Raw genomic sequence first — 12,853 nt, forward strand, 5'->3', positions numbered from 1 at the left:
CTAAAGAAAGTCTGACTAGCTCATAAGACCAATACAACTGCTGAATTCCAGCTGAAAAAATTCCATAGGTTTTTGTGCTCTACATTGATGATACCCATAGATGAATCTTTTCTGTAATTCTCTTTTTTGCCTCTACGGGGGAAATTTGCAATTTTCTCTGTGTTAAAAAAGAATGCTACTGAAGACTTCGAAACTCTAATGCAAGGCTGAAGTGATCAAGTTTGATAGTTCCAAGATTCCTCAGAGACCTCTTGGAAACTATCTTACTCTCCCCACTGCTATGTCCCAATATTATAATTTATTAATTAATGGCTTGGCTGTGATCGCATCAGCGCGGGAAGTTCTGTTTGGACCTTTGTCCCTGATTTCCATGACCCTCCCAAACAAAATAGCCAATTGGGTGCATTCCGTTCCGTTTTTTGTTTTATTATAAGACAGATCCTTTGGGGTGGGGATTCTGTTCTCCTTTTCCTGTAACAGCAGAAAAATGGAATCCATAGCGCATGTGTGAATGAGCTGTAAAACTCAATCTACAGTAGTGTTCAAATAATAGCAGGGAGTTTGGAAAAGCAAATTAAGTGCAGGATCATTATAATTTTTATTTCTATAAATGCAAATACACTGGATACTACATTCAATTTCAGATCAAAACCATAACAAAATGTATCCACTTTCTGTTAATCCTTTACAGAAAGTAAAGAGAAATGAATTTTCTTATCTATTGGGGGACACAGCTGAAGGTCTTTTGGTATAGCTACTGCCATAGGAGGCAGACACCAAGGAGAAAGTGTTCGCTCCTCCTTCTAGCTATACCCCTCCTGCAGACACTTTTCTGACTGGTTTTGGCTTAGTGTCTGTAGGAGGCAGACCTTGTTCTCACTGGTCTTCAACATCCTCTTGGATTCAGGGAATACAGGGAGGTAGGACTCTCCCTGTTACCCCACCGAGGAGAATGAACAGAGTTAACTGTGCTGTTGTCTGCAGGGGAAAAATGAGGCACGCCAAATCATTATCTCAGACGCGACCCTACGAACTAGCCGTAGTCTTGAGAGCCCAACTGTGTTGATAATGGGGCAGCAATGGCCAAGGTCTGGAAGAATGGCATGTCCTAATTGCTGGGTCTGCTTTTTTTTTTTTTTTTTTTTTTATTCTGTTCTACTAGACTTATAAGTAAATTGCCTGCTGTGCAGAAATCTGTTCTACCAAAAACAGTGATTTATCAGGTTAATGATGTTGGGCCTCTAAATATTTATACACATGTATACATAGGTCATGGGTGCCTTTCCATGGGAATAATAAAATAACTGTATGATTCAGTTATTCCCAAGGAAAGCCACCCATGCACTCTATGTATACATGTGTATAAATATTTACTACTGCAACCTCGCTATAAACAAGCGCTGCACAATAAGTTGGCGCTATACAAACAAGGATTATTATAAACCTCTGACTATTATAATGCCTAATAAAGACAAATCCATTTGTCATTTTTATATAGTACAAGTTTTACCCCCTTTTTTCCCACCTATTTTTCAGACAGAGAATATTCCTGTTGTCAGAAGGCCTGACAGAAAAGATCTTCTTGCCTACTTAAATGGGGAAACATGTAAGTACGTTTTTTGTTTTAGTTTTTTTTCTTTTTGGCGTTTAGCATTGGTTGGCTATGTTGTGTATTACATCTGCTGACTAGCTGACAAATGTTTGTATAGCAAAAAGAAAATTAAAATTTAGATGGTGTCAGATCAATGTGGCAATTGTGTATATAAAGGTTTTTAGTTTTTTTCCATTATAAACATGATTTGGGTTTATACAGATGCAATGTTACTCAACTTCTGAATAGCACAGCTTCCCTTCTAAGGCCAGCTACACACACATGGGTTTTTGGTGCAGAAACTGTGCTCGGTGTCCGCATCGGGGATCCGCAGCAAATGCTGTTCAAAGCGTGCTATGCGAACTCTCAGTTTCTGCGAGTGTGAAGGAAAATAATTGCGATTTCTGCGAGCGGATGAAAAATCGCAGCATGCTCTATTTTGGTGCGGACTCTGCGCGGATAGCTTCCGTTGAAGTCAATGGAAGCCTTCCGAACCCGCAGCTGATTCATAATTGACATTGCAGATATGCCACGGTACCCGCATCATCGCCTAGTGGCAGCACAGCTGGCGGTTGACGTTTAAAGAAAATAAAAATCTGTGCTGCAGATGACAGATGGCGAGTGTCTGCGGTCATCCGTAGTACAGAAGACACAAGCCGGAATTCGCTGCGGGAACATGCAGATACTGCTGCCTCACATTTCACCGTGGTACATCGGAATGGGCGAAAAGGCCAATAGAAATGAACATGCTACAGATTATCACTTCTGCAGAGAACAATGGTGGCATTCTTGTGTTGTGTGTTTGTTTTTTTTATTTTTTTTTTTGGTTCTGTTTCATCTTCTCCCCCAGAGAGTTATATGTAGGCCAAAACTATGCCACGGAAAAATGCAGCTCATCCCATCAAAATCAAATAGTCTTACAGGTTTGTAGACTGTGAGACATAAAACGTACGGCTCTTCAGACGGGATGCTGAAAGAAAGGTATTAGAAGCTTGGCCCTAAAGGGAAACTTTTACCAGTTTTGAGGACTTGTAGCTACAGACCAAAATCTAGCACATTCACACCTCTCCTGCCCGCAGTGTACTACCCGGCCCCTGTCTTGATGAGTAATGTGTATCGTCCATGCTCGTGTGACCTCAGACTGGCGCATGCGCAGAAGTCTAGCCCCTTTTGTGGGCAGACTCGACTAACTCTTCTGCATCGAATAGAAGGATGGCATCTCAGGTCAGCGGACTGTCTCGTTGATGACTAGGAAGAGATCATCCATGTCAGTCTAGAGAGGGGCTGGGTTGTAGAGCGCACTGCGGGCAGGAGAGATGGTCCGGGGGGGGGAGGGAAAATTTTAATTCTTTAAAAAAAATTTAATTTTTTTTTTTCGTCTGTACCTGCCAGTGATTTAAACTTAGAACCGGTGATGGGGTTCCCTTTTTCAGGGCGCCTTCACACTTGTGATAAAATCGTGCGATGCGAGAGTGAGTGAAAACGCAGTATTATGAAACAAATGATTGTTAATGGTTTAATACCTATTTGCGATGTTTTCTCTCATGCGATGCGGAGTGAGAAAAAAAAATCATGTGCTATCTTTCAGCATTCTTTTTTTGCGTTTTTTTTTTTTTCTATCTCTCATGTTTCCCTATGGTACCTCCTTTTTATCGCATTGCAAAGCACGAGCTTGCGTTTTTTTTTGTTTTTTTTCATGCAATGCGTTTTTAACATTAGCAACTCCTATTGTCTATTGCAAAAAAATATATACAAACTGCAGTGTTTTTGCAAGAAAATGCATCGCTGACGCCCAGACATTCATGGGCAAAATTGGGATGTTTGCCACAATTTTCTGGAGGCGATATCGTGATCAACTGTTTGAAGGAGCCCCAAGGTGAAAACGTTCCTCACCCTTTTGCCTCCTGCAGACGAGGGAAAATTCTGCGGCGGGATTTCCCGCAGAATTTCCGCCCGTGCCCGCTTCCATAGGATTGCATTACATAATGCAATCCTATGCACACAGCAGCGATTTGTCCCTGTGAAAATGCGCAGAAAACAAATCGCGGCATGTTCTTTTTCTGTGCGGGTCTCACAGAGGCCCACACAGAAATGTAACTGGGCGGCAGCCGACACATAGAAGAGCTGGGAGACGCGGCAGCAGGTGAGCCAAAGTGGTCACTGCATGGCACGGGTCGGATCCCACAGCGGCCTTTAAAGAGGTTTTTAGAGGTAGGGGTGTGTGTTCTTTCTTTGTTTTGCAAAATTGCTGGACTTCTAGGAACATAACTGTAGGGCGTTGGATAAAAGTCTGGTGTATGGCACAACTTCCACAGATGGGAACTTGCAGAAAAAGTGTGTGTGTGTGTGTGTGTTTTTTTTTGTTTTGTTTTTGTTTTTTTATTATAGAACCAGCAGTTAAATGCGCTTCAAGGCGAAGGGTCTCCATCAGGTAAACTGGGGGATAGACTACAGGTAGATGAGGAGAGAAAGAACCAAAGGGACAAATATTGTATTAAATTTTACACAACAAAATACACGTCCTAATAAATGGTCTATTTTACTAGTCTGCGACATAAAGCCTGTTCTCTACGGTTGCGTATATACCCGCAGCCCAAACGCAATTATCGTATATACTCAACTATTAGTTGACCCGAGTATAAGCCGAGTCAATTAGCTTTACCAGAAAAAACTGGTAAAACTTATTGACTCGAGTGTAAGCCGAGCTATACTCCAGTATATACTAGGTAATCACAGCCGACGGTCAATAAACCAATCACAGCCATTCAGAATGACATCACTGAATGACTGGAATTGGCCGGTGCTCGATCCAATCACAGCGCTTTCTCACGCAGCGCTGATGGTGGGGATTTCAAAACCAAGCCAGGGAGATGACAGCAGGGAGAAGACTGAAGCAGCTTGCTGCACCGCCGGGGAGACAGACACCGACTGAGAGGCGAGTATTAAGGTTTTTTGTTTTTTTTTTTTACCTCGAGAATAAGCCGAGAGAAGCTTTTTCAGCACATTTTTTTTGTGCTGAAAAACTCTGCTTATACTCGAGTATATATGGTACATTGTATATGGGCTGTGGGTATCCATGTCATCACTAAGCGAAGGCACGGAAAATATAAACTAACAAAAAAGTGTACTGCGCTTGACCGCCTGCATGAGTACGTGGTCATACGCAGTACATTATGTGGTCGTACACAGGATCCTCTGAAATGCCGCTGAGCAGGGGCAAACTGCAGTGGTTTTGGGATCTACTTTCCATACCAAAGTCTTATTTATTGTGATGCGTATTTTTGTATACCTCCTACTATTGCATACTTTTTATTAGGATTTTTAAGGCCGGCTGTCCACGGGCGTTGCGATATACCGCCACGGGGGAGCACTGATTTTCCGCGATGAACCTGACTTAATGATAGGTTAATCATGGAGAATCGCGACATGCCGCGTTTTTTATACATGACCTGAAAATCGTGGCAATTTTCTGCTCGTGTACATCGGGCTGCGGTTTCCTTAGTTATGCTATGGTAAGCGTTCATTGTGTTACCCTGTTGCAGATTATCGCCGTGGGTAACGCAGTGAAATATCGCCGTGGACAGGAGGCCTAAGTGTATTTTATACCTTTATTTTAACCCCTGTGCATTACTAATTGGTTTCTATTATTATTTGTCCCCTTGCTTCCTTCTCTCTCCTCACCTGCATGCAGTCTATCCCCCAGTTTAACTGATGAAGGGGCCCTTTGCCTTGAAACACATGTTATTGCTAGTTCTATAATAAAAAAAGAAAACAATACTGTTCAACTGCATCAACTACCTGCAAGCTCTCTTCTGTGGAGGCCACGGGGGTTCTTAGAATACACCCTGCACACTAAGCACTGGTACTGCATCGGTGTTCTTAAGGGGGTCCTTAGATTACCCCCTGCACACTAAGCACTGGTACTGCATCGGTGTTCTTAAGGGGGTCCTTAGATTACCCCCTGCACATAAAGCACTGGTACTGCATCGGTGTTCTTAAGGGGGTCCTTAGATTACCTCCTGCACATAAAGCACTGGTACTGCATTGGTGTTCTTAAGGGGGTCCTTAGATTACCCCCTGCACACTAAGCACTGGTGCTGCATCGGTGTTCTTAAGGGGGTCCTTAGATTACCCCCTGCACATGAAGCACTGGTACTGCATCGGTGTTCTTAAGACATTACATGCTGCTCAACCTGCGCTGCTCAAATTCTGTCCTGGGGCTTGAGCACTGCTTTAGGGACCAAGCAGTTGTGTTCCAAAAGCTGTAACTTTTTTGGTTACTGTGACTGAGAATGTCTTTTTGTAGCATGACTTATGTTTCATTGACACCCTTCTGAGGAATATAAACATTTAGAAGGATCAATAAATTATGTTTGGGATGGCAATTTCACTTTTATTCCTAATGTTCCAATTGTGATGAAATAAAAAATGTTGGTTTTTTTTATCCTTTTTAATGAAAACTGGGTTTATTTTTCCTTCTAACACTTTTTTTCTTTTTTCCTAACACTAAATGAAAATGTTTTTTTTTTCCTCCTCTCATTTTCAGGATCTACATGCCCAACATATATGAGGGAATAATGTGTGTATATACTGTAATTTCTCATGACACTGGCTACCTGTATCACACAGGCTCCTTCTCGCTCTGCTAGCTGACAGAATTGTGAAAGAGGCTGAATGACACAGGGTAGAACCAGAAATTGTGGTTTAAAATGACCTTTATAGTGATTACCATAAGTGCTATCATGGTGCATACATGGCCACAAACACACTATTGTGTCATATTGCTAAAGGCCCATTTACACGCAAGGATTGTTATAAAGGAAACCCAAAAATTTCAAACTTTCAGCTGTGTGCAAAAAAAACACAACAAATATAAAGTGTTTTTTTTTCCCTAATTCAACTTAAAATTCCACTTTTAATGATTACTACAGTCTCGGAATTATTAATGACAAGCGTCTTTATACTTAGTAGAGCATCCTTTTTGCTGTTATGACCTCCAAACATGATGCACAGGCAGACACCAGCTTCTGCAAATGGCTCAAACTCTGTAAATTTGGCAAATCTAATCTACAGTGGAGGTTGAATATTTCTATGTATGTATATTGAAGTATTGTACAGGGGTATTATAGCTGGAGTTTATTGATTGAATTCTCTTCTTTCTCTGCAGCGACTTCTGCTAGTATAGACAGAAGTGCTCCACTGGAAATTGGCCTTCAGAGATCTTCGCAGGGTATGTATATATGTATGTATTCTTGCAGGGTAAAGGACTCTGGGATGTAAGAAATATGAAAGTAACTTTTTTCTTTTTTTGTTGCCCTTTTTTCCCCCTTCTAGTTAAGAGGGCAACAGATGAAATATCAGCTGAAGCAAAGAAACCTAGGATAGAGGTGAGATCCTTCTTTCATGGTAGCCATCAACCATAAAGCTAATTGGAAAGGCTGCACAATCTTGACTTGCCGGGGTGCTACACTTCGAGGAGAGTAAATTTAGTATCTGGAGTGGTAATCTTGATGAAAGTATTTCACCTTCTCATTCCCTGTGTAAATGACCTGAAGCTGTTGTCTGTATGGGTTATGGAGCTTTTTAATGGACAGAATAAACTGCACGTTAAACCCCTTCTCACCAGGGAATGAGTCCTGTACAGAAGACCCCCTCTTTTAACTGAAAAATGCATAAGTGACATTTCACACAGCACGGAGTTAGTCCATGTGGATGTTTCTGCGTCGCAATGTTGTTCCCTATGGGGCTTGAATTCTGCACCGTACTTCTCTACTTCAAAACCACAAGATTACATTTTGCAGCAGAAAAGCCTTCTGTCGATGTGAATTCTAGTATTTTCCTAGATGAAATAGCGTTGCATGCATCACTGTTTCATCCTGGATTTTAACACGGGGGTGGGGGGTACGGTACTCACAAACATCGTTTGGGGGACTTAACCCTTTGCAATCCAATTTTGGATTCAGGGTTTCCTAGGGGGCTTTCTCTTTCTGCCATTATACAATGGCGCCATCTGCTGGCTAGAGCCAGTACTGCGGTATGTGACATGCTGGAGAGGCCCCTGACAACAGAGCGGCCAGTAATCCACAGTAAGAATACCCTGCCGGATGTCTTCCGACACCGGAGCTGTACAGCCTTCAATCAGAATGTTTTTACACGTCAGACAGTGGACTGGAAAGGGTTAAATGCCGCTGTCAGAATTGACAGCAGCGTTTAAAGTGTTAATGGCCGCGTGGCTGATTGCCCACGGGTGTCAGCTGTAATAAACAGCTGACGCCCACGCTATATGATGAAAGGTCGCCATGCGATCTCTATAGATACCCAAACGCATGACGTAAATGTCCGTTATATGGGGGGGGGAAGGGGTTAAACTTCATCATTAAATTTTTTTTCTTCTTTTTATTGTACAGCTTGCTATGCAAGGGAGTGAACACTTAACTTAGGCATTTGTTATCTACCTAGGATGAAGAACGTGTACGTCTCGACAAGGAGAGACTGGCTGCTAGGCTGGAAGGCCATAAAGAAGGCATTGTACAGACTGAGCAAATTCGGTAAGCTGTGCTTTTTCATATTAATGAACTTTTTTTGCATTGCTTCACTTTTAGAGGAAAAATGTTGACTAGCTCATAATATTCATCTGTCTTACCTGTAGCATGTGTGATGTTATTGGGGATATTATGTATAGAATTTAACTACATATAATGTTCAGCAACTGCATATTTCTTTAGAGTAAATTGTGTATGTAGTGGGGCAGATGTATCAAGACGGGCATTTCCTGCTACTGCGCCCTTATTAAATTAGGGGCATCTCTGGCTTCCCTGTGTACCAATCAGACAAATCTACGACCGCCAGGAACCGGGGTAGATTTGTACTCTGATTTCATTATGATAAATTCATTGCGGAAAATGAAGGTGACAAAATGTTCTCCTGCTGCAGAAATCCGCGGCGGTATATGCAACGCTGTGGACAGCCGGCCTTATTCCAGCTGTTTGTCTAAATTTATAGTGAGGGCCCTTTTTACGTGGGCTGCCGTATGATCCCTGCTGTCAGCGACAATCTGAACGATTGTTGTTCAGTGTAAAAGATACACCAGCTGAAAACTGAATAAAAATTGTTCTTTCGTCCGGATTTTTGGCAAGCATAAACTGAACAACTATTCGACCCTCGTAAGCAGGCAGTCCATCTACGAACAATTGCCTGTTTACTGTGAAGGGAGATTGGCGGGCTGGAATGTTCCCCATCGCACTCTGCATTCACTGAGCGATGATCATTCCTGTGTAAAGGCACAAGAGCGATCTTGCTGGGAGGACCTGACTGTCTTGTAAAAGGACCCTGTGCTGGCCCCTGGCCACTATTTCGCCCCCGCCCCCCTCTACTAGGCCCTACCCATATTAAAAAAAATAAATTTAAAAAAAATGGTGTCGGTGACTTAGACCTTCAGTAAGTTGTAATTTTAGTCCCGAAAAGCCGCTCAGTGAAAAATGTGACTTTTACGCCAGAATTCTGCTGCAAGTGGAATAATATACCCCAAAGTGTATTTGAAAGTAGTTAATTCTTTAACATTGGTACCTCTTCTAAAAGGTGCTTTTACAAAAACTTCAGCCGTTTTCCCTTTTTTCTGTAATTCTCTATGCAGTTTTCGGCTCCCCTTCTCACATGCGGTTTTTTTACAGCAATTAGTGCGGCGTTTTCAGCAACTTGCTAATCGCAGGACAATACTCATTGTTTTCAATGGGACCGCTCACACGGGCGCAGACAGCCACTCAATGTTTGAGCGGTGCATGTTCTATTTATTTTTTTTTTTTTGTTGTTTTTAGGCCCCTTAGCGTTTTTAAACACTGTGCGTCTCCCATTGAAATGAATGGATAGAGTTTTCGGCGCTGCTAAAAACAAGGCACGACTTTGTGCTGTGTTTGACAGCGCTAAATGCCATAGCTACGCTGCGTGAAGAGGGGAAAAAAAGCAATACTCGCCTATCCTGTGTGAGGGAGGCCTTATAGGGGACATAAGTGCATACACACGGTAGAGCAGAAGGGTCTGACAGAAAGACTTGTTTGTTGGAGATATGGAGCGGGCGATCGCTTTATCAGCTGTGTCTGTATGTAAGAATTTAGGTATATTCAAATGTAAACGGTTTTCCTAGAAAGTATAATTGTATTTTTTTTCTTTGCCGCACGCAGATCCCTCTCAGAAGCCATGTCCGTTGAGAAAATTGCTGCCATCAAAGCCAAAATTATGGCAAAAAGAAAAACTACAATCAAAACCGATTTGGATGATGATATAACGGCCTTAAAACAAAGAAGTTTTGTGGATGCAGAAGTGGATGTTACCAGGGATATCGTCAGTAGGGAGCGAGTATGGAGGACAAGAACGACTATACTGCAGAGTACAGGAAAAGTGAGGGTCAATTATGCTGCTTGAGTTTACTATGATTTCTCTTATAAATATTTCTATGCAGTAGAAAGGACTGGTCCCGTGTAGGAACTGTACAGCCCCACCAGACCAAGCCAGGACAACGCTATTCATTTTATAAATTGCTATATGATGACATTGGAGCCCCAAAATCCCTTTGACCATTAATACAAATTACTTATTTTTTGGACTGTAAGGTCTTTTTCGCACCTCTGTAGTTTGGCCGTGTTCAGCAGCCAATATTTCAAAACCGGGAGTGGAACATAGAAGTAAGATGGCACCTCTTCTGAATTTTGGATCCACTTCTGATTTTTGCCTTACAAATACTGATGCAAAATACCCAAGTGTGGAAAACCAGTTTTCTAGCTTGAGACAAATCACTTGTAAACCCCTGAGCACCAGGCGTTAACCCAGCTGCTGCATTAGACCACATGTAGTAGGGGTTTTGCTCTGTTCCATTCATCCTTTGACAGTTTTTCTAGTACCCTTCTATTGTGTGCTGGCTTGGGGCTTTAAAGACTATTTTCAGGATTCCTATATTTTTCTCCTTTTGCGGGGGCAATAGAACAGACAAGATCTGTGGGGCTTTGAACACGAAGACGTCCACTACTCGTAAGAGAAAAGGGGGCTGCAGCAGTAGAGCATTGCAACGCCTTCAGCTTTCACCACACATGGCACTGCATATTTCAGCTGCATATTTTGCTTGGCTCCTTTTCAAATGTGGGGGGGGGGGGGGGGGGGGGGGTCTGGTTGTTCGTTTTTTCAGATTTTTATTTACAGATTTAATTTACCACATGAAGTACTGTGGTTTTTAACCATTTAGTCTCCCTTTTCTCTTTTCAGAATTTTGCAAAAAACATATTTGCAATACTTCAGAATGTGAAAGCAAGGGAAGAGGGTCGTGCACCCGAGCAAAGACCAGTACAGACTACTGCACCAACGGTAGGTGATTACTTTATGCTTAGCTGAAACTTATTGCCGCTACTTGATTGTGAATTGAAATAGGTGAATAGATCGGCAATGTATGATGTGTACCCCCAAAAGGAGGCATTAAACTTTCAACAAAACTTATGGCAATGCTTCTAGGATAGGGACATGTGAGAAGCATTGATCGGTAGGAGTCTGGGTGCCGAGACCCCTGCTATTTAAAACAAATGAGCAGAAGTGCTCCGCTCAGTGCTGTCCCTACTTGGAGCAGAGTTTGGGGTTCTCTGGAAAGCCTATGGTGTTTGTACACGGATAACAGCCAAAGGGAAAACCAGTGCTCAGCTGAGTGCGTCTGCCCGTTAGTTTTAATGATTAGTGGGGTCTCAAGCATCCGGACCATCGCCAAGCAATACGTTTGACACGTCGCCATGTTTTTCCCCCTACTTTTTTGTTTAACTGGCCACTCCAGTGAATACACATTTTTTTCCATCCTGGTCTCCTCCGTGTATTGCAGCCACTTCCCTTCTCTGTAACTCCATCTGCCACAATCTTGAAGCTGAGATTTTTTTTCCAGAAACAACCCTGGAATTAAAAGCCTTTTGTTGCTACATCCATCCTATGTGTCTCCCCCCCCCCCCCCCCCCCTTTCTACCTCCCCCAGCTAGTGTTCTGCTTCTAAATATGCTTAACATAGATAGCACTGCCTTATACAAGACAGAAAAGTAGGATTATAAAAGTATTTTCCATATAATAAAGCCTTTGGTGTTGACAAATTAAAAAACAAGTAGCTGTTTCTGAAGCAACATAAAAACCTAAACTTTGTGTTTTCCAGGACCCAACACTGAGAAGCAAACAGCCCGCTCCTCAGATCTACAATCGATACGATCAGGAGAGATTCAAAGGAAAAGAAGGTAAGTGACTATTTGAAACATAAAGCTAACGCTTTTCCTTCAGTGGTTCACTGGATTATAGTCTTAATCTAGTCTGATTATTCCCTGTTGTGTCCCAGTGGTTATATTTACATATTGACCAAGCTTTTGGCATTTGAAAGAAAAGATATATTTGACTCTTTAGAGGTATGAGTTTGCAGTGCCAGTCAGAGCAGAATCCACTGTTGCTTTGGCCCATAAAGAGAAAGGAGGGGGTTTGAGGAAATGGAGAGAAATAACTAACCAAGTTAATGATTGTGTGTATGTATATGATATATATGTATATTCTCTAAAGCAGAGCAGACAATGCAGTATGTGAAATTAAACAACACGTAACGTCATTATTCACATAATCCTTTTTGTGAAAAGGGAACTCTGCCCAAAGAAAAGCACCTGATATCAACTGCTAAATATTGTGTTGGAGCATGGATTTACTGCTAAGGGTGCTGGGACTCTTCTTTTAAAATCATTGTCATAAGGAACTCCATACCAGGAGATTAAAACACAATGCCGAAACTTGTGTCTTCTGTTTTCTGACCGGTTAATGATCCTCAATGCATGTCAAAATTCCCGCAGAGGTGTTTTTGGGTAAAGTTTTGCAATTACTTTTCAGTCTTCCTATTTGAGCCCTATTAACCCTATAACGCTCTAAAATGTACACTTACGTTGTGGAGGTTTGAGGGTCAATCCCACTTCATACAATGCGGATGCCAGCTGTTTCTCATAGCTGGCACCCGCCTGCATCACCTCAGATCAGCACTGCCACTGATCGCAGCTGTTAATTATTTAAATGCCACTGTCAATTTTGACAGCTGCATTTAAATTCCCTGCAGGGTGCCATTTAGTTGCCATGGCAGCTGGGAGTCCCTCTGAAAGCCCCCAGGACTGCAATTGCAGATTGCCTTATCAAGCCATGCCTGTGGTGTGGCTTGCTAGATTGCCTGTCAGATCATGTTATATAGATAATACCAGCTCTTGTACCCTACAGGAACTTTAA

At 42.2% G+C, this 12,853-nt stretch overlaps 1 protein-coding gene across 1 annotated transcript in view; it reads left to right on the plus strand.

The window, feature by feature from the left end:
- Positions 1-12,853, plus strand: part of CDC73 (cell division cycle 73) — a 71,002-nt gene that overhangs the window by 11,906 nt on the left and 46,243 nt on the right. Inside the window, exons 3-9 of the mRNA XM_066597112.1 lie at positions 1,537-1,606; positions 6,759-6,821; positions 6,926-6,978; positions 8,051-8,139; positions 9,769-9,985; positions 10,844-10,942; positions 11,760-11,838. Of these exons, the coding sequence (XP_066453209.1) occupies positions 1,537-1,606; positions 6,759-6,821; positions 6,926-6,978; positions 8,051-8,139; positions 9,769-9,985; positions 10,844-10,942; positions 11,760-11,838 (670 nt within the window). The remainder of the gene's footprint in view (positions 1-1,536; positions 1,607-6,758; positions 6,822-6,925; positions 6,979-8,050; positions 8,140-9,768; positions 9,986-10,843; positions 10,943-11,759; positions 11,839-12,853) is intronic.

This window comes from Eleutherodactylus coqui, chromosome 3, assembly GCF_035609145.1.
Source record: "Eleutherodactylus coqui strain aEleCoq1 chromosome 3, aEleCoq1.hap1, whole genome shotgun sequence".
NCBI lineage: Eukaryota > Metazoa > Chordata > Amphibia > Anura > Eleutherodactylidae > Eleutherodactylus > Eleutherodactylus coqui.